The 21,792-nt window shown below is 45.4% G+C and overlaps 1 protein-coding gene across 4 annotated transcripts in view; it reads left to right on the forward strand.

Annotated features, from left to right (window-relative positions):
* The window catches only part of LOC141161711 (neurabin-1-like), a 110,826-nt gene that overhangs the window by 57,799 nt on the left and 31,235 nt on the right, over window positions 1-21,792 (forward strand). For 3 of the 4 annotated variants that reach the window (XM_073646936.1, XM_073646937.1, XM_073646938.1), the window contains exons 9-13: window positions 6,486-6,715; window positions 7,367-7,463; window positions 11,811-11,970; window positions 16,326-16,477; window positions 17,165-17,483. In XM_073646936.1, the coding sequence (XP_073503037.1) occupies window positions 6,486-6,715; window positions 7,367-7,463; window positions 11,811-11,970; window positions 16,326-16,477; window positions 17,165-17,483 (958 nt within the window). The remainder of the gene's footprint in view (window positions 1-6,485; window positions 6,716-7,366; window positions 7,464-11,810; window positions 11,971-16,325; window positions 16,478-17,164; window positions 17,484-21,792) is intronic. The other variant, XM_073646939.1, reaches the window with a different exon arrangement.

Consider the following 21,792-nt stretch of genomic DNA (forward strand, 5'->3'; position numbering starts at 1 on the left):
TATATAAAGCTTATATAAGAGATAAGAGCGAAGTAGAAATGGGAAGGCCTGAGTCTTTGCTGCGGTGACTGTGCCGGCTGGGTATTTGACTCCCCCCTCCACCCCAAACTTGTGTGTCCTTGCATGACACTTTCCTTTTTAAAAAAAAAAAAAAAAAAAAGATTTTGTTTTGCGTTTGTGCAGCATATATGCTACTATTGAATGCCTGTATATTTGGTGCACCATACAGTGGGTACGGAAAGTATTCAGGCCCCTTTAAATTTTTCACTCTTTGTTTCATTGCAGCTATTTGGTAAATTCTAAAAAGTTAATCTTTTTTTCTCATTAAAGTACACTCTGCACCCCATCTTGACTGAAAAAAACAAATGTAGAAATTTTTGCAAATTTATTAAAAAAGAAAACTGAAATATCACATGGTCATAAGTATTCAGACACTCATATTTAAGTTACATGCTGTCCATTTCCTTGTGATCCTCCTTGAGATGGTTCTACTCCTTCATTGGAGTCCAGCTGTGTTTAATTAAACTGATAGGACTTGATTTGGAAAGGCACACACCTGTCTATATAAGATCTCACAGCTCACAGTGCATGTCAGACCAAATGAGAATCATGAGCTCAAAGGAACTGCCCAAGGAGCCCAGAGACAGAATTGTGGCAACGCACAGATCTGGCCAAGGTAACAAAAGAATTTCTGCATTACTCAAGATTCCTTAGAGCACAGTGGCCTGCGTAATCCTTAAATGGAAGAAGTTTGGGACCACCAGAAGTCTTCCTAGATCTGGCCGTCCAGCCAAACTGAGCAATCGTGAGACAAGAGCCTTGGTGAGAGAGGTAAAGAAGAACCCCAAGATCACTGTGGCTGAGCTCCAGAGATGCAGTAGGGAGAAAGTTCCACAGAGTCAACTATCACTGCAGCCCTCAACCAATCGGGCCTTTATGGCAGAGGTGCCCGATGGAAGCCTCTCCTCAGTGCAAGACATATGAAAGCCTGGATATAGTTTGCTCAAAAACACATGAAGGACTCCCAGGCTATGAGAAATAAGATAATCTGGTCTGATGAGACGAAGATAGAATTATCACCAAAAAGTTCTAAGCAGTATATGTGGAGAAAACCAGACACTGCTCATCACCTGCCCAATACAATCCCAACAGTGAAACATGGTGGTGGCATCATCATACTATGGGGGTGTTTTTCAGCTGCAGGGACAGGACGACTGGTTGCAATTGAAGGAAACATGAATGCGGTAGAGATATCCTGGATGAAAGCCCCTTCCAGAGTGTTCTGGACCGCAGACTTGGCCGAAGGTTCACCTTTCCACAAGACAATGACCCTAAGCACACAGCTAAAATAAGGAGTGGCTTCAGAACAACTCTGTGACCATTCTTGACTGGCCCAGCCAGAGCCCTGACCTAAGCCCAATTGAGCATCTCTGGATAGACCTGAAAATGGCTGTCCACCAACGTTCACCATCCAACCTGACAGAACTGGAGAGGATCTGCAAGGAAGAATGGCAGAGGATCCCCAAATCCAGGTGTGAAAAACTTGTTGCATCATTCCCAAGAAGACTCATGGCTGTACTAGCTCAAAAGGGTGTTTCTACTCAATACTGAGCAAAGAGTCTGAATACTTATGACCATGTGATATTTCAGTTTTTCTTTTTTAATAAATTTGCAAAAATGTCTACATTTCTGTTTTTTCAGTAAAGATGGGGTGCAGAGTGTACATTAATGAGGAAAAAAAATGAACTTCTTAGAATTTACCAAATGGTTGCAATGAAACAAAGTGAAAAATGTAAAGGGGTCTGAATACTTTCTGTACTCACTGTATATGAACTGTCTAAAATCTTGTCTCCTTCTTCACCCCTGTTACGGTTTCCCTAATGCAGACTACAGAGAGGAAATGAAGGCAGAGCTTGGATGAGAGAGCTGCCAGGGGGATTAAATAAATTATCATTATGTAGTTCACAGGAAGTCAGAGACTGATATCCTATCCACACATGAGACCTGATTCCCCAGGGGCAGAGAACATGATCCCAGGGATGTGTCACTCACTAGGCTGTGTGCTGTAGTTTAAGTACAATCAGTGTTTTATCAGCCGGAGATTATTAGTGTAGGACTAGTTGTCACATGCCTGCTGGTCCAACCACTCCCCAACCACTGATTGTTTACAGTGTACACAGGAAGCTGCCAATCTGCCAATCAGTGGTGTGGGCGGGGGTTATACACCACTCAGCATTCTGAGCACTGCTACATCTACAGCAGAGAAAACAGGATTTTGTCAAAACTACAGCAAGCAGCTAAGTTTGGGGACACATGGCTGGAATCAGGGTCTCTGCCCCTACATCAAGCAGATGTAGTATTCCATAGCATAACCTGCTGACAGATTCCTTTTTAAACAGCGTTAATAAATAAGTCTTTAAAAAAATTATTTGCTGGAGCATTACTTTAAGGCCAGGCTACATGGCAACTTAGGCTGTGGCACAGGTCATGTGGCCAAACAACCCTGTGTCCCTGCTGCAAGTGAATGGAGTCTCATTGTGACCCCCGAGAGTATCATGTCCAAGACAGGCAAGTCACAACAACAGCCAGGTCTGATTTCCATCCAACCTGTTTCTTGGGCATAGTCGCTGTGTAGCCCTAGCCCAAAGCCGATGTGACTTGTCTTTAGAATTCTCTGCATACACATCAATTCTTCTTAGGCTAGATTCACGCAGCGTTTTTCTGGAGGCGGAAAAATGTGACATTTTTTAAAGTGGAGCCCGCTTCAAGAAATGCCAATTTTTTGGGTGAGAAAGTTTAGTGTTTGAGGCCTCCCCCTCTCCCCTTACCTGCCACTGAAGTGGTTTTGGAGAAAAAAATTGACTTTAATTGGAGAAGATTCTACCTAAGGAAAAAAACACCCTTATGTGAACAGCAATGTGGATACTGCATTGGGATGACTCAGAATAGTATCCAAAGGATACGTGAAGCTTATTTGCTCCAAAATCTTCCTCTAGTACAGGGATATTAAACTCAAACACACGGAGGGCAAAAATGAAAAACTTGGACAAAGTCGTCGGCCAACCAGTATACAGTATAATGGGCCCCACATAGTCCTCCATACAGTATAATGGGCCCCACATAGTCCTCCATACAGTATACTGGGCCCCACATAGTCCTCCATACAGTATTTTGGGCCCCACATAGTCCTCCATACAGTATTTTGGGCCCCACATAGTCCTCCATACAGAATAATGGGCCCCACATAGTCCTCCATACAGAATAATGGGCCCCACATAGTCCTCCATACAGTATAATGGGCCCCACATAGTCCTCCATACAGTATAATGGGCCCCACAGAGTCCTCCATACAGTATAATGGCCCCACAGAGTCCTCCATACAGAATAATGGGGCCCACATAGTCCTCCATACAGAATAATGGGGCCCACATAGTCCTCCATACAGAATAATGGGGCCCACATAGTCCTCCATACAGAATAATGGGGCCCACATAGTCCTCCATACAGAATAATGGGGCCCACATAGTCCTCCATACAGAATAATGGGGCCCACATAGTCCTCCATACAGAATAATGGGGCCCACATAGTCCTCCATACAGAATAATGGGGCCCACATAGTCCTCCATACAGAATAATGGGGCCCACATAGTCCTCCATACAGAATAATGGGGCCCACATAGTCCTCCATACAGAATAATGGGGCCCACATAGTCCTCCATACAGAATAATGGGGCCCACATAGTCCTCCATACAGAATAATGGGGCCCACATAGTCCTCCATACAGAATAATGGGGCCCACATAGTCCTCCATACAGAATAATGGGGCCCACATAGTCCTCCATACAGAATAATGGGGCCCACATAGTCCTCCATACAGAATAATGGGGCCCACATAGTCCTCCATACAGAATAATGGGGCCCACATAGTCCTCCATACAGAATAATGGGGCCCACATAGTCCTCCATACAGAATAATGGGGCCCACATAGTCCTCCATACAGAATAATGGGGCCCACATAGTCCTCCATACAGAATAATGGGGCCCACATAGTCCTCCATACAGAATAATGGGGCCCACATAGTCCTCCATACAGAATAATGGGGCCCACATAGTCCTCCATACAGAATAATGGGGCCCACATAGTCCTCCATACAGAATAATGGGGCCCACATAGTCCTCCATACAGAATAATGGGGCCCACATAGTCCTCCATACAGAATAATGGGGCCCACATAGTCCTCCATACAGAATAATGGGGCCCACATAGTCCTCCATACAGAATAATGGGGCCCACATAGTCCTCCATACAGAATAATGGGCCCCGCAGTGTCCTCCATACAGAATAATGGGCCCCGCAGTGTCCTCCATACAGAATAATGGGCCCCGCAGTGTCCTCCATACAGAATAATGGGCCCCGCAGTGTCCTCCATACAGAATAATGGGCCCCGCAGTGTCCTCCATACAGAATAATGGGCCCCGCAGTGTCCTCCATACAGAATAATGGGCCCCGCAGTGTCCTCCATACAGAATAATGGGCCCCGCAGTGTCCTCCATACAGAATAATGGGCCCCGCAGTGTCCTCCATACAGAATAATGGGCCCCGCAGTGTCCTCCATACAGAATAATGGGCCCCGCAGTGTCCTCCATACAGAATAATGGGCCCCGCAGTGTCCTCCATACAGAATAATGGGCCCCGCAGTGTCCTCCATACAGAATAATGGGCCCCGCAGTGTCCTCCATACAGAATAATGGGCCCCGCAGTGTCCTCCATACAGAATAATGGGCCCCGCAGTGTCCTCCATACAGAATAATGGGCCCCGCAGTGTCCTCCATACAGAATAATGGGCCCCGCAGTGTCCTCCATACAGAATAATGGGCCCCGCAGTGTCCTCCATACAGAATAATGGGCCCCGCAGTGTCCTCCATACAGAATAATGGGCCCCGCAGTGTCCTCCATACAGAATAATGGGCCCCGCAGTGTCCTCCATACAGAATAATGGGCCCCGCAGTGTCCTCCATACAGAATAATGGGCCCCGCAGTGTCCTCCATACAGAATAATGGGCCCCGCAGTGTCCTCCATACAGAATAATGGGCCCCGCAGTGTCCTCCATACAGAATAATGGGCCCCGCAGTGTCCTCCATACAGAATAATGGGCCCCGCAGTGTCCTCCATACAGAATAATGGGCCCCGCAGTGTCCTCCATACAGAATAATGGGCCCCGCAGTGTCCTCCATACAGAATAATGGGCCCCGCAGTGTCCTCCATACAGAATAATGGGCCCCGCATAGTCCTCCATACAGAATAATGGGCCCCACAGTGTCCTCCATACAGAATAATGGGCCCCGCAGTGTCCTCCATACAGAATAATGGGCCCCGCAGTGTCCTCCATACAGAATAATGGGCCCCGCAGTGTCCTCCATACAGAATAATGGGCCCCGCATAGTCCTCCATACAGAATAATGGGCCCCGCATAGTCCTCCATACAGAATAATGGGCCCCGCATAGTCCTCCATACAGAATAATGGGCCCCGCATAGTCCTCCATACAGAATAATGGGCCCCGCATAGTCCTCCATACAGAATAATGGGCCCCGCATAGTCCTCCATACAGAATAATGGGCCCCGCATAGTCCTCCATACAGAATAATGGGCCCCGCATAGTCCTCCATACAGAATAATGGGCCCCGCATAGTCCTCCATACAGAATAATGGGCCCCGCATAGTCCTCCATACAGAATAATGGGCCCCGCATAGTCCTCCATACAGAATAATGGGCCCCGCATAGTCCTCCATACAGAATAATGGGCCCCGCATAGTCCTCCATACAGAATAATGGGCCCCGCATAGTCCTCCATACAGAATAATGGGCCCCGCATAGTCCTCCATACAGAATAATGGGCCCCGCATAGTCCTCCATACAGAATAATGGGCCCCGCATAGTCCTCCATACAGAATAATGGGCCCCGCATAGTCCTCCATACAGAATAATGGGCCCCGCATAGTCCTCCATACAGAATAATGGGCCCCGCATAGTCCTCCATACAGAATAATGGGCCCCGCATAGTCCTCCATACAGAATAATGGGCCCCGCATAGTCCTCCATACAGAATAATGGGCCCCGCATAGTCCTCCATACAGAATAATGGGCCCCGCATAGTCCTCCATACAGAATAATGGGCCCCGCATAGTCCTCCATATAGAATAATGGGCCCCGCATAGTCCTCCAAATAGAATAATGGGCCCCGCATAGTCCTCCAAACAGTATAATGGGCCCACATTAGGGGTGGTGGTTCTGGCGTTATGGGCCAAATATAATCACCCTGTGGGCCAGAGTATGACATGTAAGCTCTGGAAACTGTTTGTGAACCAGCATTGATGGAAGAGCCATCAATCACTACATATTACGAAGCGCTTTTTTTTTTCTTTGTTAGAAAATCTACCTAAGCATAAAATCTTACAATTGATATCTATTCTTTTAAAGATCAAAGCTGCAGAGAATGAGAAGCTGGACTGGGAAACAAACCGAATAAAGTACCAACAGTCTGTTGAAGAAAACAAAGAAAAAATTAAAAAGCTGGAGACTTATTGGCTGGAGGCTCAGGCGCTGTGTAAGACAGTAAATGAACATCTGAAAGAAACACAGGAACAGTACGATACCCTGGAGAAGAAATACACCAAGGCCAAGAAATTACTGAAGGATTATCAGATAAAGTAGGTTGTGTTCCTCTTTCTTTTTATAATATTATATATGAGTGGACCGGTCACTCTTTTAGCCGCTTCATGGCTTTCTCAGTCTGAAGCGTTTAGAACTAGGGACGAGCGGACACGTGGAAGTTCGGGTTCTAGTACCTGAACCAAACTTTAGTCCGAAGTTCAGTTTGGGTACCAAAACATTACCCGAACATGAACTTGAACCCCATTGAGACCTATGGGTACCCAAACTTTAGAACCTGAAAACTTTCTCTTTCTTTTTTTTTTTAGTCTCCATCTCCCTCCCCTTTACTCCCCCTCCTACTCCCACTCTGTCTCCCTCCCCCTCTCCCGCATGTGTTGCTCAGCAAGTCGTTTTGACATTGTTGTGCTCATGTTCATTATTTTTTGCAATGAGATAACATACAGACTCAAAAATGCTAATATAAGATTACAAATAGCCAAGAAATTATTTTAGGTTAAAAATAAAACTGATTTATTAAACTGATAAAACCAAAAATACGTATATGGCAAGAAAATGATGTAGCGTTGATAAATATAAGTTATCCCGACACCTTCATGCTAGAACACCCATTATAATGTCTCTTATAAGTCATCTGCTTTATGGTTCCATTGTAACTGGAAACTGTGACATTTCCTTTTTATCTATAGGGAAATAGAATTTGAGAAGAAAGAGCTGGAGCACAAGGAACTTTTAAAGGAAAAAGACCGAAAACATAATGAACAAATGGATCTTCTACATGCACGGGTATAATGCATATACTATTGTAGCTGAATACGAGCTCCCTACAGTTACTGTCCAACCTATAATAATTTTTTTTATTTTTTGTTATTTCTATACTCGTTAATTTCTTAAAGGAGTTGTCCACCTTTTGGGATCAAATTTATTTCTTTGAGGAAATCTTGTAGTAGGATCAACCCGCGTAAGTCATCTATATGGGCATGTAGGTCATAGGAAGCTGAATTAAATGATACATTGATATCTGAGATCCGATGTTTTATGCTAAAGAAATCCACATTTTTCTTAATATGTAAATGAGCTGCTAAGATCTATGGGCCGGACATAGATATTATTTTTTTAACATTTTTTTATTCCTTAAAAAAAAAAAGACAAGTGTTCCAGGTCTGATCACTGTAATGGCTAACTAGAAAAATTATATTTGCAAGCTTTAAGAGCGCATGGGGTCCCTTCATCAGGCTTGGCCAATAAAGGTATCACTCCTACAACACTTTCGATTTTTTTCGGGGGCAGAAAATTTTTTTATATATTTTTCTGGCTAATGCAGTACAACATTAGTTTTTTTTTATTGTACATCACAATATTGGATTTTGAATTAGATTGAAAATAAGGAATATCTCAGTGTGCGGAAAAGAATGAATAATGCTCCAGTTTTGTTAGTTTGCTCCAATCCTTCTATTTTGCTGCGCCATGTTCGAAAATGTGATTTTAAGAAATTGGCCAAGTACAGCAGTTGTGTAGGCAGCAAATGTTAAACTTAAAACCTCTTCACCAAGATGATGATTGATACTTTCCAAAAACATATTTAAAAACTCTCAAGTCGTTGCCGGCTGCCTTAAAATAGACGGAATTGCACACGATCTAATGGGTAAGAATGAATTCGTACAGTTATTAAAATAGTGTCTGGCAGAATGTCGTGTTGTAGAAGACTGAGGAATGTTCTCATGAGTGTACATCATCCCTCTGTAGAGATATATATATATATATATATATAACCGGGGATGCGTGTCTGTCTGAAACCTTTATAGACTGCGCATGCGTGACGCGCAGTCTGGCTCCAGACAGCAGCAGGCATCCAGCAGTTACAGGTAAGAGGAGTGTATGGCGCCGGAGATTGCAGTAGGTGTAGACACTGAACGCATACCGCGATCTCCGGCGCCATAATTACCTGACCAGGAGGAGTGTTGCCGCGGCGCCTCTCTTCGCCGGAGACTGGAGCAGGAGCGAGGCGTCGGATCGGCGCATGCGCATAGCGCTATCCGGCGCCATTTTGTCTTCAGCAAAATGGCGCCGGACCGCGGGGTATGGGCATGCGCGTACGCCGTTGCCGCACTCCTCCCCCGGCCTCCGGCAGAACAGGACACAGCAGCGCTGGAGCACAGAGAAGAAAGGTGAGTATAAGTGTTTATTTTTTTGTTTGTGTGTGCAGCGTGAAGGGGGTGAGGGGTACCACGCATACCAGGATAGGAATGCGGAGTACCATGCATACCAGGATGGGGAGCCATGCATACCAGGATGAGGGGTACCATTCATACCAGGATAAGGATGAGGGGTGCCATGCATACCAGGATAAGGATGAGGGGTGCCATGCATACTAGGATGATTGAGTGGGTGCCATGCATACCAGGTTTCTGGGATGAGGAGGCCATGTGCCATGCATACCAGGATGAGGGGTACCATACATACCAGAATAGGGATGAGAGGGGTACCATGTATACCAGGATTGGGGATGAGGAGTGCCATGTATACCAGGATTGGGGATGAGGAGTGCCATGCATACCAGGATAGGGATGAGGAGTGCCATGCATACCAGGATAGGGATGAGGAGTGCCATGCATACCAGGATAGGGATGAGGAGTGCCATGCATACCAGGATAGGGATGAGGAGTGCCATGCATACCAGGATAGGGATGAGGAGTGCCATGCATACCAGGATAGGGATGAGGAGTGCCATGCATACCAGGATAGGGATGAGGAGTGCCATGCATACCAGGATAGGGATGAGGAGTGCCATGCATACCAGGATAGGGATGAGGAGTGCCATGCATGCCAGGATAGGGATGAGGAGTGCCACGCATACCAGGATAGGGGGGTGAGGGGTGCCACGCATACCAGGATAGGGGGGTGAGGGGTGCCACGCATACCAGGATAGGGGGGTGAGGGGTGCCACGCATACCAGGATAGGGGGGTGAGGGGTGCCACGCATACCAGGATAGGGGGGTGAGGGGTGCCACGCATACCAGGATAGGGGGGTGAGGGGTGCCACGCATACCAGGATAGGGGGGTGAGGGGTGCCACGCATACCAGGATAGGGGGGTGAGGGGTGCCACGCATACCAGGATAGGGGGGTGAGGGGTGCCACGCATACCAGGATAGGGGGGTGAGGGGTGCCACGCATACCAGGATAGGGGGGTGAGGGGTGCCACGCATACCAGGATAGGGGGGTGAGGGGTGCCACGCATACCAGGATAGGGGGGTGAGGGGTGCCACGCATACCAGGATAGGGGGGTGAGGGGTGCCACGCATACCAGGATAGGGGGGTGAGGGGTGCCACGCATACCAGGATAGGGGGGTGAGGGGTGCCACGCATACCAGGATAGGGGGGTGAGGGGTGCCACGCATACCAGGATAGGGGGGTGAGGGGTGCCACGCATACCAGGATAGGGGGGTGAGGGGTGCCACGCATACCAGGATAGGGGGGTGAGGGGTGCCACGCATACCAGGATAGGGGGGTGAGGGGTGCCACGCATACCAGGATAGGGGGGTGAGGGGTGCCACGCATACCAGGATAGGGGGGTGAGGGGTGCCACGCATACCAGGATAGGGGGGTGAGGGGTGCCACGCATACCAGGATAGGGGGGTGAGGGGTGCCACGCATACCAGGATAGGGGGGTGAGGGGTGCCACGCATACCAGGATAGGGGGGTGAGGGGTGCCACGCATACCAGGATAGGGGGGTGAGGGGTGCCACGCATACCAGGATAGGGGGGTGAGGGGTGCCACGCATACCAGGATAGGGGGGTGAGGGGTGCCACGCATACCAGGATAGGGGGGTGAGGGGTGCCACGCATACCAGGATAGGGGGGTGAGGGATGTCATGCATACTAGGATGATTGATTGGGTGCCATGCATACTAGGATGATTGATTGGGTGCCATGCATACCAGGTTTCTGGGATGAGGGAGGCCATGTGCCATGCATACCAGGATGAGGGGTACCATGTATACCAGGATAGGGATGAGGAGTGCCATGCATACCAGGATTGGGGATGACGGGTGCCATGCATACCAGGATTGGGGATGAGGGGTGCCATGCATACCAGGATTGGGGATGAGGGGTGCCATGCATACCAGGATTGGGGATGAGGGGTGCCATGCATACCAGGATTGGGGATGAGGGGTGCCATGCATACCAGGATTGGGGATGAGGGGTGCCATGCATACCAGGATTGGGGATGAGGGGTGCCATGCATACCAGGATTGGGGATGAGGGGTGCCATGCATACTAGGTTTCTGGGATGAGGAGGCCATACATACCAGAATTGGGATGAGGGGTGTCATGCATACCAGGATTGGGGATGAGGGGTGTCATGCATACCAGGATTGGGGATGAGGGGTGCCATGCATACCAGGATTGGGGATGAGGAGTGCCATGCATACAAGGATTGGGGATGAGGGGTGCCATGCATACCAGGATTGGGGATGAGGGGTACCATGCATACCAAGATAAGGATGAGGGGTGCCATGCATACTAGGATGATTGATTGGGTGCCATGCATACCAGGTTTCTGGGATGAGGAGGCCATACATACCAGAATTGGGATGAGGGGTGCCATGCATACCAGAATGAGGGGTACCATACATACCAGAATAGGGATGAGGGGTACCATACATACCAGGATAGGGATGAGGGGTACCATGTATACCAGGATTGGGGATGAGATTGTCATGCATACCGGGATGGGGATGAGGAGTGCCATGCATACCGGGATGGGGATGAGGAGTGCCATGCATACCGGGATGGGGATGAGGGGTGCCACGCCTATCGGGATTGGAGATGAGGGGTGCCACGCCTATTGGGATTGGGGGTGAGGGGTTGCCACGCCTATCGAGCAATAAAAATGCTCGCCACCCGGGCATAGAACGGGTTCAATAGCTAGTATTATTTATATTAATATAATATATTTTATATATGAATGTGTGTATGTATGTATGTGTGTATGTATATGTATATATATATATATATATATATATATATATATATATATATATATATATATATATATATATAAAATGTATATTTATATAATGTAATGTCTATAGGGTCTAAAATAAAATAACATTTGCTTCCATTTTTAGATTACTGGTCTTGAAAATAAACTCTGTGCATATGAACAAAAGCTTCAGGTGATCCCTAACAACAAACACGAAAGTGAGGAATCCATGGTTCAAACTGAGACGGCTCCTGCCGAGGTGCCTGGATCAGAGGGCTCTACCCTCCTGGAGTCTTCCATATCTGGTAATTGTAAAAAAAAATTTTTTTCAATTTTTTATTGAAAAACATTGAAGTTCCATAATTTTATCAAGCAGCGTCGTGTGGCGCCCTAAATTTAAAGGGCCCAATTCATCAAGAATGACGGTGTTGTGCTGGAATCAGACGCTCCTGAATCATGAAGAGGCGTAAACCTTTTCACGAATCGGAAGCGTCGGACGAGCGGCATACACCTTGGTGTGCACCACGCCACAAACCCCTACTCCAGTCCCTGTTGGAGTAAGTAGATGGTCGCCATGTTCCGTCCCGCTCCAGCTCTGCTCATTTTGTCGGAGCTGGGCGAAAATGTTGACGCCAAAAGTTGCATAATTTTAGCACAGCTGAAACTTGCGCCAAAATTCCTCAACTTTTTCAAATTTTTTTACGCTAGAATACTGGCACAAAAGCTTTTCATGAATCGGGACCAAAGTTTCTAAACTCAGTGCTTCTAGATGTGAGTTTAACCATTTCATGTCTGGTCATCCACCCCCGCCCCGTTTTTTTTTCTCATTAAAGTACACTCTGCACGCCATCTTGACTGGAAAAAAAAACAGAAATGTAGACATTTTTGCAAATGTATTAAAAAAAAAAATGGAAATCTCATATGGTCATAAGTATTCAGACCCTTTGCTTAGTATTGAGTAGAAGCACCCTTTTGGGCTAGTACAGCCATGAGTCTTCTTGGGAATGATGCAACAAGTTTTTCACACCTGGATTTGGGGATCTTCTGCCATTCTTCCTTGCAGATCCTCTCCAGTTCTGTCAGGTTGGATGGTGAACGTTGGTGGACATCCATTTTCAGGTCTCTCCAGAGATGCTCAATTGGGTTTAGGTCAAGGCTCTGGCTGGGCCAGTCAAGAATGGTCACAGAGTTGTTCTGAAGCCACTCCTTTGTTATTTTATTTGTGTGTTTAGGGTCATTGTCTTGTTGGAAGGTGAACCTTCGGCCAGGTCTGAGGTCCAGAGGTCCAGGATATCTCTGTACTTGGCCGCATTCATGTTTCCTTCAATTGTAACCAATCGTCCTATCCCTGCAGCTGAAAAATACCCCCATAGCATGATGATATCACCACCATGTTTCACTGTTGGGATTGTATTGGGCAGATGATGAGCAGTACCTGGTTTTCTCCACAAATACCGCTTAGAATTATCACCAAAAAGTTCTATCTTCGTCTCCTCAGACTAGAGAATCTTATTTCTCATAGTCTGGGAGTCCTTCATGTGTTTTTGAGCAGACTTTATGCGAGCTTTCATATGTCTGAGGAGAGGCTTCCGTCGGGCCACTCTGCCATAAAGGCCCGACTGGTGGAGGGCTGCAGTGATAGTTGACTTTGTGGAACTTTCTCCCATCTCCCTACTGCATCTGTGGAGCTCAGTCACAGTGATCTTGGGGTTCTTCTCCCACGATTGCTCAGTTTGGCTGGACGGCCAGGTCTAGGAAGACTTCTGGTGGTCCCAAACTTCTTCCGTTTAAGGATTACGGAGGCCACTGTGTTCTTGGGAACCTTGAGTAATGCAGAAATTCTTTTGTAACCTTGGCCAGATCTCTGCCTTGCCACAATTCTGTCTCTGAGCTCCTTGGGCAGTTCCTTTTGAGCTCATGATTCTCATTTGGTCTGACATGCACTGTGAGCTGTGATGTTTTATATAGACAGGTGTGTGCCTTTCCAAATCAAGTCTTATCAGTTTAATTAAACACAGCTGGATTCCAATGAAGGAGTAGAACCATCTCAAGGAGGATCACAAGGAAATGAACAGCATGTGACTTAAATATGAGTGTCTGAGCAAAGCGTCTGAATACTTACAGTGCTGGCCAAAAGTATTGGCACCCCTGCAATTTTGTCAGATAATACTCAGTTTCTTCCTGAAAATGATTGCAATCACAAATTCTTTGGTATTATTCTCTTCATTTAATTCGCTTGCAAGGAAAAAACACAAAAGAGAATGAAGCAAAAATCAAATCATTGATCATTTCACACAAAACTCCAAAAAAGGGCCGGACAAAAGTATTGGCACCTTCAGCCTAATACTTGGTTGCACAACCTTTATCCAAAATAACTGCGAACAACCGCTTCTGGTAACCATCAATGAGTTTCTTACAATGCTCTGCTGGAATTGTAGACCATTCTTCTTTGGCAAACTGCTCCAGGTCCCTGATATTTGAAGGGTGCCTTCTCCAAACTGCCATTTTGAGATCTCTCCACAGGTGTTCTATGGGATTCAGGTCTGGACTCATTGCTGGCCACCTTAGAAGTCTCCAGTGCTTTCTCACAAACCATTTTATAGTGCTTTTGGAAGTGTGTTTTGGGTCATTGTCCTGCTGGAAGACCCATGACCTCTGAGGGAGACCCAGCTTTCTCACACTGGACCCTACATTATGCTGCAAAATTTGTTGGTAGTCTTCAGACTTCATAATGCCATGCACACAGTCAAGCAGTCCAGTGCCCGTGGCAGCAAAGCAACCCCAAAACATAAGGGAACCTCCACCATGTTTGACTGTAGGGACAGTGTTCTTTTCTTTGAATGCCTTTTTTTTTTCCTGTACACTCTGTTGATGCTTTTTCCCAAAAAGCTCTAATTTTGTCTCATCTGACCAGAGAACATTCTTCCAAAACGTTTTAGGCTTTCTCAGGTAAGTTTTGGTAAACTCCAACCTGGCTGTTTTATGTCTCGGGGTAAGAAGTGGGGTCTTCCTGGGTATCCTACCATACAGTCCCTTTTCATTCAGACGCCGACGGATAGTACGGGTTGACACTGTTGCACCCTCGGACTGCAGGGCAGCTTGAACTTGTTTGGATGTTAGTCGACGTTCTTTATCCACCATCCGCACAATCTTGCGTTGAAATCTCTCGTCAATTTTTCTTTTCCGTCCACATCTAGGGAGGTTAGCCACAGTGCCATGGGCTTTACACTTCTTGATGACACTGCACACGGAAGACACAGGAACATTCAGGTCTTTGGAGATGGACTTGTAGCTTTGAGATTGCTCATGCTTCCTCACAATTTGGTTTCTCAAGTCCTCAGACAGTTCTTTGGTCTTCTTTCTTTTCTCCATGCTCAATGTGGTACACACAAGGACACAGGACAGAGGTTGAGTCAACTTTAATCCATGTTAACTGGCTGCAAGTGTGATTTAGTTATTGCCAACACCTGTTAGGTGCCACAGGTAAGTTACAGGTGCTGTTAATGACATGAATTAGAGAAGCATCACATGATTTTTCAAAGGGTGCCAATACTTTTGTCCACCCCCCTTTTTTAGGTTTGGTGTGGAATTATATCCAATTTGGCTTTAGGACAATTCTTTTTGTGTTTTTTTTCATTGAAGACAAATTAAATGAAGATAATTATACCGAAGAATTTGTGATTGCAATCATTTTCAAGAAGAAACTGAGTATTATCTGACAGAATTGCAGGGGTGCCAATACTTTTGGCCAGCACTGTAGGACCATGTGATATTTCAGTTTTTCTTTTTTAATAAATTTGCAAAAAATTCTACATTTCTGTTTTTTTTTTTCAGTCAATATCGGGTGCAGAGTGTACTTTAATGAGAAAAAAAAAATGAACTTTTTAGAATTTACCAAATGGCTGCAATGAAACAGAGTGAAACATTTAAAGTGATCTGAATACTTTCCGTACCCACTGTAGACGTAACACATGCATATATACACACATGCATACATACACACATGCATACATACACACATGCATGCATACATACATACGCGCACACACACACTAAAATATTTACTGACTATCCCTGTAACTGAGGCTGGCATACTAACTCAAGTTACAGAGTAAATTCAGCCTCCTGGCTGCAGAGCTGGCTGTGTCAGCTAAAATCTAGCATCCCCCATTCTCTTCTGGCATTTGGAGATCTCATAATCACCAGGATGGGAGGAGAAAGCACTTTCTGGGGGATTGTTTATACACTGCGATGCACATGCGTTAATTATCGCCGACAGACAACGTGTTTACTTGTTTGTCGGGTGAAATGATCTTTTGGTTTGCACCAATGATTATCATTCTCGGCAGTGCATCGTTCTATGCAACTTTCTTGTTTTTCGGTTTCCTGATAATTATGCAGTGTAAATGGCATTTTAAGTGAAGTAATGTGGCTGTCACTTCCCAATCCTCCAGCTCAGTACACGCGCAGCTTGTCAGTAGGTGCCATCCTCCTCTTAGAGATGCCGTAGAGCCGAGCGTTTAGTCTGTAGTCAGAGATTATCATTAGAGCAGCATAATGGAGCAGTTTAACATTCCTAATTTCCATCCATGAACAGCAGATGACTTGTTTATTAGACACAGACGACATTTACCCAATCTGTGAATGTCACCTTTTTTAGATTTTGATGCATGTGTGGGAGACATCCAGCGTTTGGACACCAGCGCCCACAAAGCCAAAGCACAGCTTGCTCTTCAGGTGAAACGCCAGCGACCGTCAAGGAACAAAATAAAGGAACAAAAAGTTGTCAAGGAACTAAAACTACAGCCGGAGGTGAGACTATAAGAATGAGATGTCTTCTCTTCCTGTTTAATAGGCGTTGTAGGCTCCTCTGGTTGCATAACTTTGGCCTTGTATTAGTAGAATATTTATGATAAATCTGATAAAACACATGACCATTTTTACGAATGCACACCATAGGTGCTACCTAACATGCAGCAGTTCGGTGATGGTGGTCTGGGTCCTGAGACCCCCAACGATCACTTATAAAGCTGCTCTTCAGGTGGAAGCCCACCTGAGTGGTGTACGGAGCATATGGTTGCTCACAATGTACTTAATAAGTTTAATCACTTGCATTGAAACAACTTTGTGTGACTGGACAAACCCTGTAGAGGATGAAATTCTTACCACCTGTGGCCGCTCCTGGGGTGAGGACATTGTATGCTCAGTATACGGCTCCTAAGTGGCTCAGTCATAAATTAGTAAGATGTAAACCCCCTATGGATCCTTAAGTGGCGGCTGCAGGTGGCCAGCATTTTATCATTTTCATCCATGGCTATGTGACGGAAAGCAGGGGGATATGGACCTCTGCATCAGAAAAGCTGAGCTCCGACACCAGATCTCAACAGAATTTTCTGACTTTGTCATCGGTTATTTTATACTGCAATAGTTTTAAACTTTTGAAAGTTATACCAGTTTGGGAAATGTATCCTACTAATGTGTCCTAATAACACCGTACAGGAGGATGAAGCCGAGGAAACCCTACTACCCGAAAATGTAAGCCCTTGTGAGAAAACAGACGATTCAGAAGACCAGCTCGGCTCTCAAGATGAAGATCAAAGGATTGAAAAGTCTCGAGCGGCAGAAAGTTTAGGTAGTCTCCTGGAGTCAAACCCTTCCATTTCCACTTCCTCCTCCCCAGCCCACAGGACTAACACTGAAACCATTCTAACCTCCAGTCATTCTCCCACTGGGGAAGGGCTAGCTCACAGTTCCTCAGGAGGATACATTAGGAATACCAAGCTGAGAGAATCTAAAGGCAAAGGAAAAGTCCCCAAAGGTAAGCTCAGGCAGTAGGTCCGCTGTGTGTGTGTAGAACGGAAGCAGGTTTCAAATGGTAACTATATTGGGGCGGTGTAATAGTGTCAGTAACAGTCCTGGGTAGGTGCACAAATTGTGACTTTATTTTTATTTTACTCACTTATATAACGCCATTAATTCCATCATCACTATCCCCATTGGGGCTCACAATATACATTCCATATCAGTATATCTTTGGAGTGTGGGAGGAAACCGGAGAACCTGGAGGAAACCCACACAAACACGGGGAGAACATACAAACTCCTTGCAGATGTTGTTCTTGGTGGGATTGGAACCCAGGAACCCAGCGCTGCAAAGCAACAGTGCTAACCACTGAGCAACCGTACAGTGTTAACCACTGAGCCAGCATGCTCGCCATTTTCCTTATGATGGGGTACAGCGTATATGTTCCAACTGCAGTATCTGCAGTAGAAATGGCTTGGGCTACACAGAACATTAAAGGGAACCTTTCAGGCGATTCCTCCCTATGTGTGTGTATAAAGTGAGACCTGTCAATCAAACAGCCGATGTGCGGGGGGGGGGGGGCTATCGTGGGGGGGCCACTGCTATTTAAAATTATCCAACGTTTCAGTCTGAAAAATACATTTTTCTTTTTTATTGAATGAGCCGGACTGTGGTGCTTCTCACAGTTTGGAGCAGGATGAATCGCCTGAGAGGTTCCCCTAATACCAGATCACGTGAATGCCTGTGATTACTTAGTGGCTTTAGCACATGCCGGTGGTGAGATCTATTGGGCAGTAAGCGAACAGTCAGCTTGTGAAGCTGGTGTTTCGGAAGATGGACACACATGGAGATCTGTGCCCAATGGCTGAGCTTTTTGGGGTGTTGCCGGTATGCAGAAGTTGGTATTCAAAGTGATGCAAGAAAGAACAAGCGGAGAATGGACGACAGGGTCATAGAATGAAGCGAGCCCTGTCTGGTGCGATTCCACCGAAGTATCGTGGTAATCAGTTGGCTCTCTTCTCCTGTGGTGCATGTGGATAAGGCCACCACTCTCGGTCAGGAAATTCCCGGCACTCCCGTAATAATAGAGCGTCTCTTTATTTTGCCATAAAGTAATCCAAAGTTAGTCACATTCATCAGTGTAGCAGAAAGCATCTCAGCCCATTCTAAGGGTTTGTTGTTCCAGCCGTAAACCAGTTATTGAAGGCTTAGAATGGACTGAAACGCGTTCTGCTACGTTGGCGAATGTTACTGTCACTTTAAACTGCTTGATGGCAAAATAGAGCAGTTCTGTTTAAGGCCTCATTCATACTTCAGTTTTTTCAAATATCTGATTTTTACGGATAGAACACGTACTTCTAATAGTTTATTGCAATATAAGAAAATAAACCGCACTTCCTGGTATGGTAGCACCAAAGAAAAAGGGTACAATATATTGGTCACCTCCAGCAGTTGTACTATGGACACAACACCAAATACCCACAAGGGGGTCCTGCAGTTCTTCTGGTGCAAATTCCCAAGATCCAAAGTCCCCAATGGGAAAAGTATTGAGACAAAACGGAACATTGCCAGGAGGCACTGCAGAGGCTCAGAGAAACCATTGAGAAGCGCTTATAACAAACTCGACACCCAGTCCTGATGAAGGTGGTGTGGTGGGTTAAGACTCAACAACTCCTCAAGAGGCGCCTGTCTTCTCAGTGGTGGGGGCCTCGCCAAAAATGCTATTCCAGGCAGGAACAGGAGCAACATTTCTGGTGAAGGTCACGCCACTACAGTGGTGTAAAGTTTTTGATAAATTTGGTGGGTGTCACCATGCCCTGCCCCGTCCTTGGCACACCCACTGTGGGGGAAGGGCTAAACAGGCCTGGTGTGAAAACGCCAAGTCGCAAAACTTTTGTAAAACTTTTCATTGTGACTTTTTTCAAAATTTATTTTAAACCCAAAAAATTCCATCAAATAATTTGTATGTATATATTTCTATAAGATGTGTGTTTTATTGTTAGATTTTGTCTGGTTTTATCATTTTTTTTATTACTATTGCCACAATAATAGAAAATCCTGCCAATAAAACAACAAACATCTTGTGGAAATATATAGATAGGTACAATACTAATATAGATATATACAAATGGATATAGATGGATGGATAGAGATACAGGTGCATCTCCCTAAATTAGAATATCATCAAAAACTTAATTTATTTCAGTTCTTCAATACAAAAAGTGAAACTCATATATTATATAGAGTCATTACAAACAGAGTGATCTATTCAAAGTGTTTATTTCTGTTAATGTTGATGATTATGGCTTGCAGCCAATGAAAACACAAAAGTCATTATCTCAGTAAATTAGAATACTTTATAACAACAGCTTGAAAAATGTTTTTAAAATCCTGAAATGTTGGCCTACTGAAATGTATGTTCAGTAAATGCACTCAATACTTGGTCGGGCTCCTTTTTAATCAATTACTGCATCAATGCGGCAATGTGGCATGGAGGCGATCAGCCTGTGGCACTGCTGAGGTGTTATGGAAGCCCAGGTTGCTTTGATAGCAGCCTTCAGCTCGTCTGCATTGTTGGGTCTGGTGTCTCTCATCTTCCTCTTGACAATACCCCATAGATTCTCTATAATAGATTCTCTATGAGGTTAAGGTCAGGCGAGTTTGCTGCCAATCAAGCACAGTGATACTGTTGTTTTTACACCAGGTATTGGTACTTTTGGCAGTGTGGACGGGGGCCAAGTCCTGCTGGAGAATGACATTTCCATCTCCAAAAAGCTTGTCGGCAGAGGGAAGCATGAAGTGCGCTAAAATTTCCTGGTAGACGGCTGCGCTGACTTTGGTCTTGATAAAACACAGTGGACCTACACCAGCAGATGACATGGCTCCCCAAACCATCACTGATTGTGGAAACTTCACACTAGACCTCAAGCAGCTTGGATTGTGGCCTCTCCGCTCTTCCTCCAGACTCTGGGACCTTGATTTCCAAATGAAATGCAAAATTTACTTTCTTCTGAAAACACCACCTTGGACCACTGAGCAACAGTCCAGGTCTTTTTCTCCTTGGCCCAGGTAAGACGCTTCTGGCGTTGTCTATTGGTCATGAGTGGCTTGACACCAGGAATGCGACACTTGCAGCCCATGTCCTGGATACGTCTGTGTGTGATGACTCTTGAAGCAATGACTCCAGCAGCAGTCCACTCCTTGTGAATCTCCCCCAAATTTTTGAATGGCCTTTTCTTAACAATGCTTTCAAGGCTGCGGTTATCCCGGTTGCTTGTGCACCTTTTTCTACCACACTTTTTCCTTCCACTCGACTTTCCATTAATATGCTTGGATACAGCACTCTGTGAACAGCCAGCTTCTATAGCAATGACCTTTTGTGGCTTATTCTCCTTGTGGAGTGTGTCAATGACTGCCTTCTGGACATCTGTCAAGTCAGCAGTCTTCCCCATGATTGTGGAACCTACTGAAACAGACTAAGGGACCTTTTTAAACGCTTAGGAAGCCTTTCCAGGTGTGTTTTATTAATTATTCTAATTTACTGAGATAATGACTTTTGTGTTTTCATTGGCTGTAAGCCATAATCATCAACATTACCAGAAATAAACAGTTGAAATAGATCACTCTGTGTGTAATGACTCAATATAATATGAGTTTCACTTTTTGCATTGAAGAACTGAAATAAATTATCTTTTTGATGATATTCTAATTTTGTGAGAAGCACCTGCAGATCTATATAGATATCTAGATATAGATTTTTTTTTGTAATTTCTTGTTGGAAAAGTCTGTCTATCTTTGTTAGAATGTTTTTTTGGGGCCTGGGGATGATGACCTCAAGTCAAGGTGGAAATGCTTTGCTGTTTTGCCATAGTCTGTGTTCATTCACATTTCTGCCCATGATCAGTGACTCCTCTAGAGACGGCATTGTTACAATCTCAGTGGTTTCTCTGAGCCTCTACAGCTCCTCCTGTCACTGTTATAGTCTATGGATCTTTTCACTGACCGCAAAAAAATCCCGGAAACGTGTCTGTTTCTGATCATAATTACCGATACAAGTCTGTGGGTGCATGAAAATCACGGACAGAACATGGGTGGTATCAGTGTGCTCTGTTATTTTTGTGTACGTGAAAAATCCTGGACGTCTGAATGAGGCCTAAGCATTAGGTGAGTGCAAGGAGTTTTCTGATTGATTCCACTTAAAAGTTGAATTAATTGCTGAGAAGAGTTGATGCCGGACACCTTCAGTGGTGGAGTCCAGGCCTTGTGGGGGCAGAACTGTTTTGGCACCTACACAATATGAGGCAGATTTATTTCTGTTGATATTT

The sequence above is a fragment of the Phyllobates terribilis genome, unplaced genomic scaffold, assembly GCF_046119375.1.
Source record: "Phyllobates terribilis strain yellow unplaced genomic scaffold, ASM4611937v1 Scaffold_9__5_contigs__length_417890890, whole genome shotgun sequence".
NCBI lineage: Eukaryota > Metazoa > Chordata > Amphibia > Anura > Dendrobatidae > Phyllobates > Phyllobates terribilis.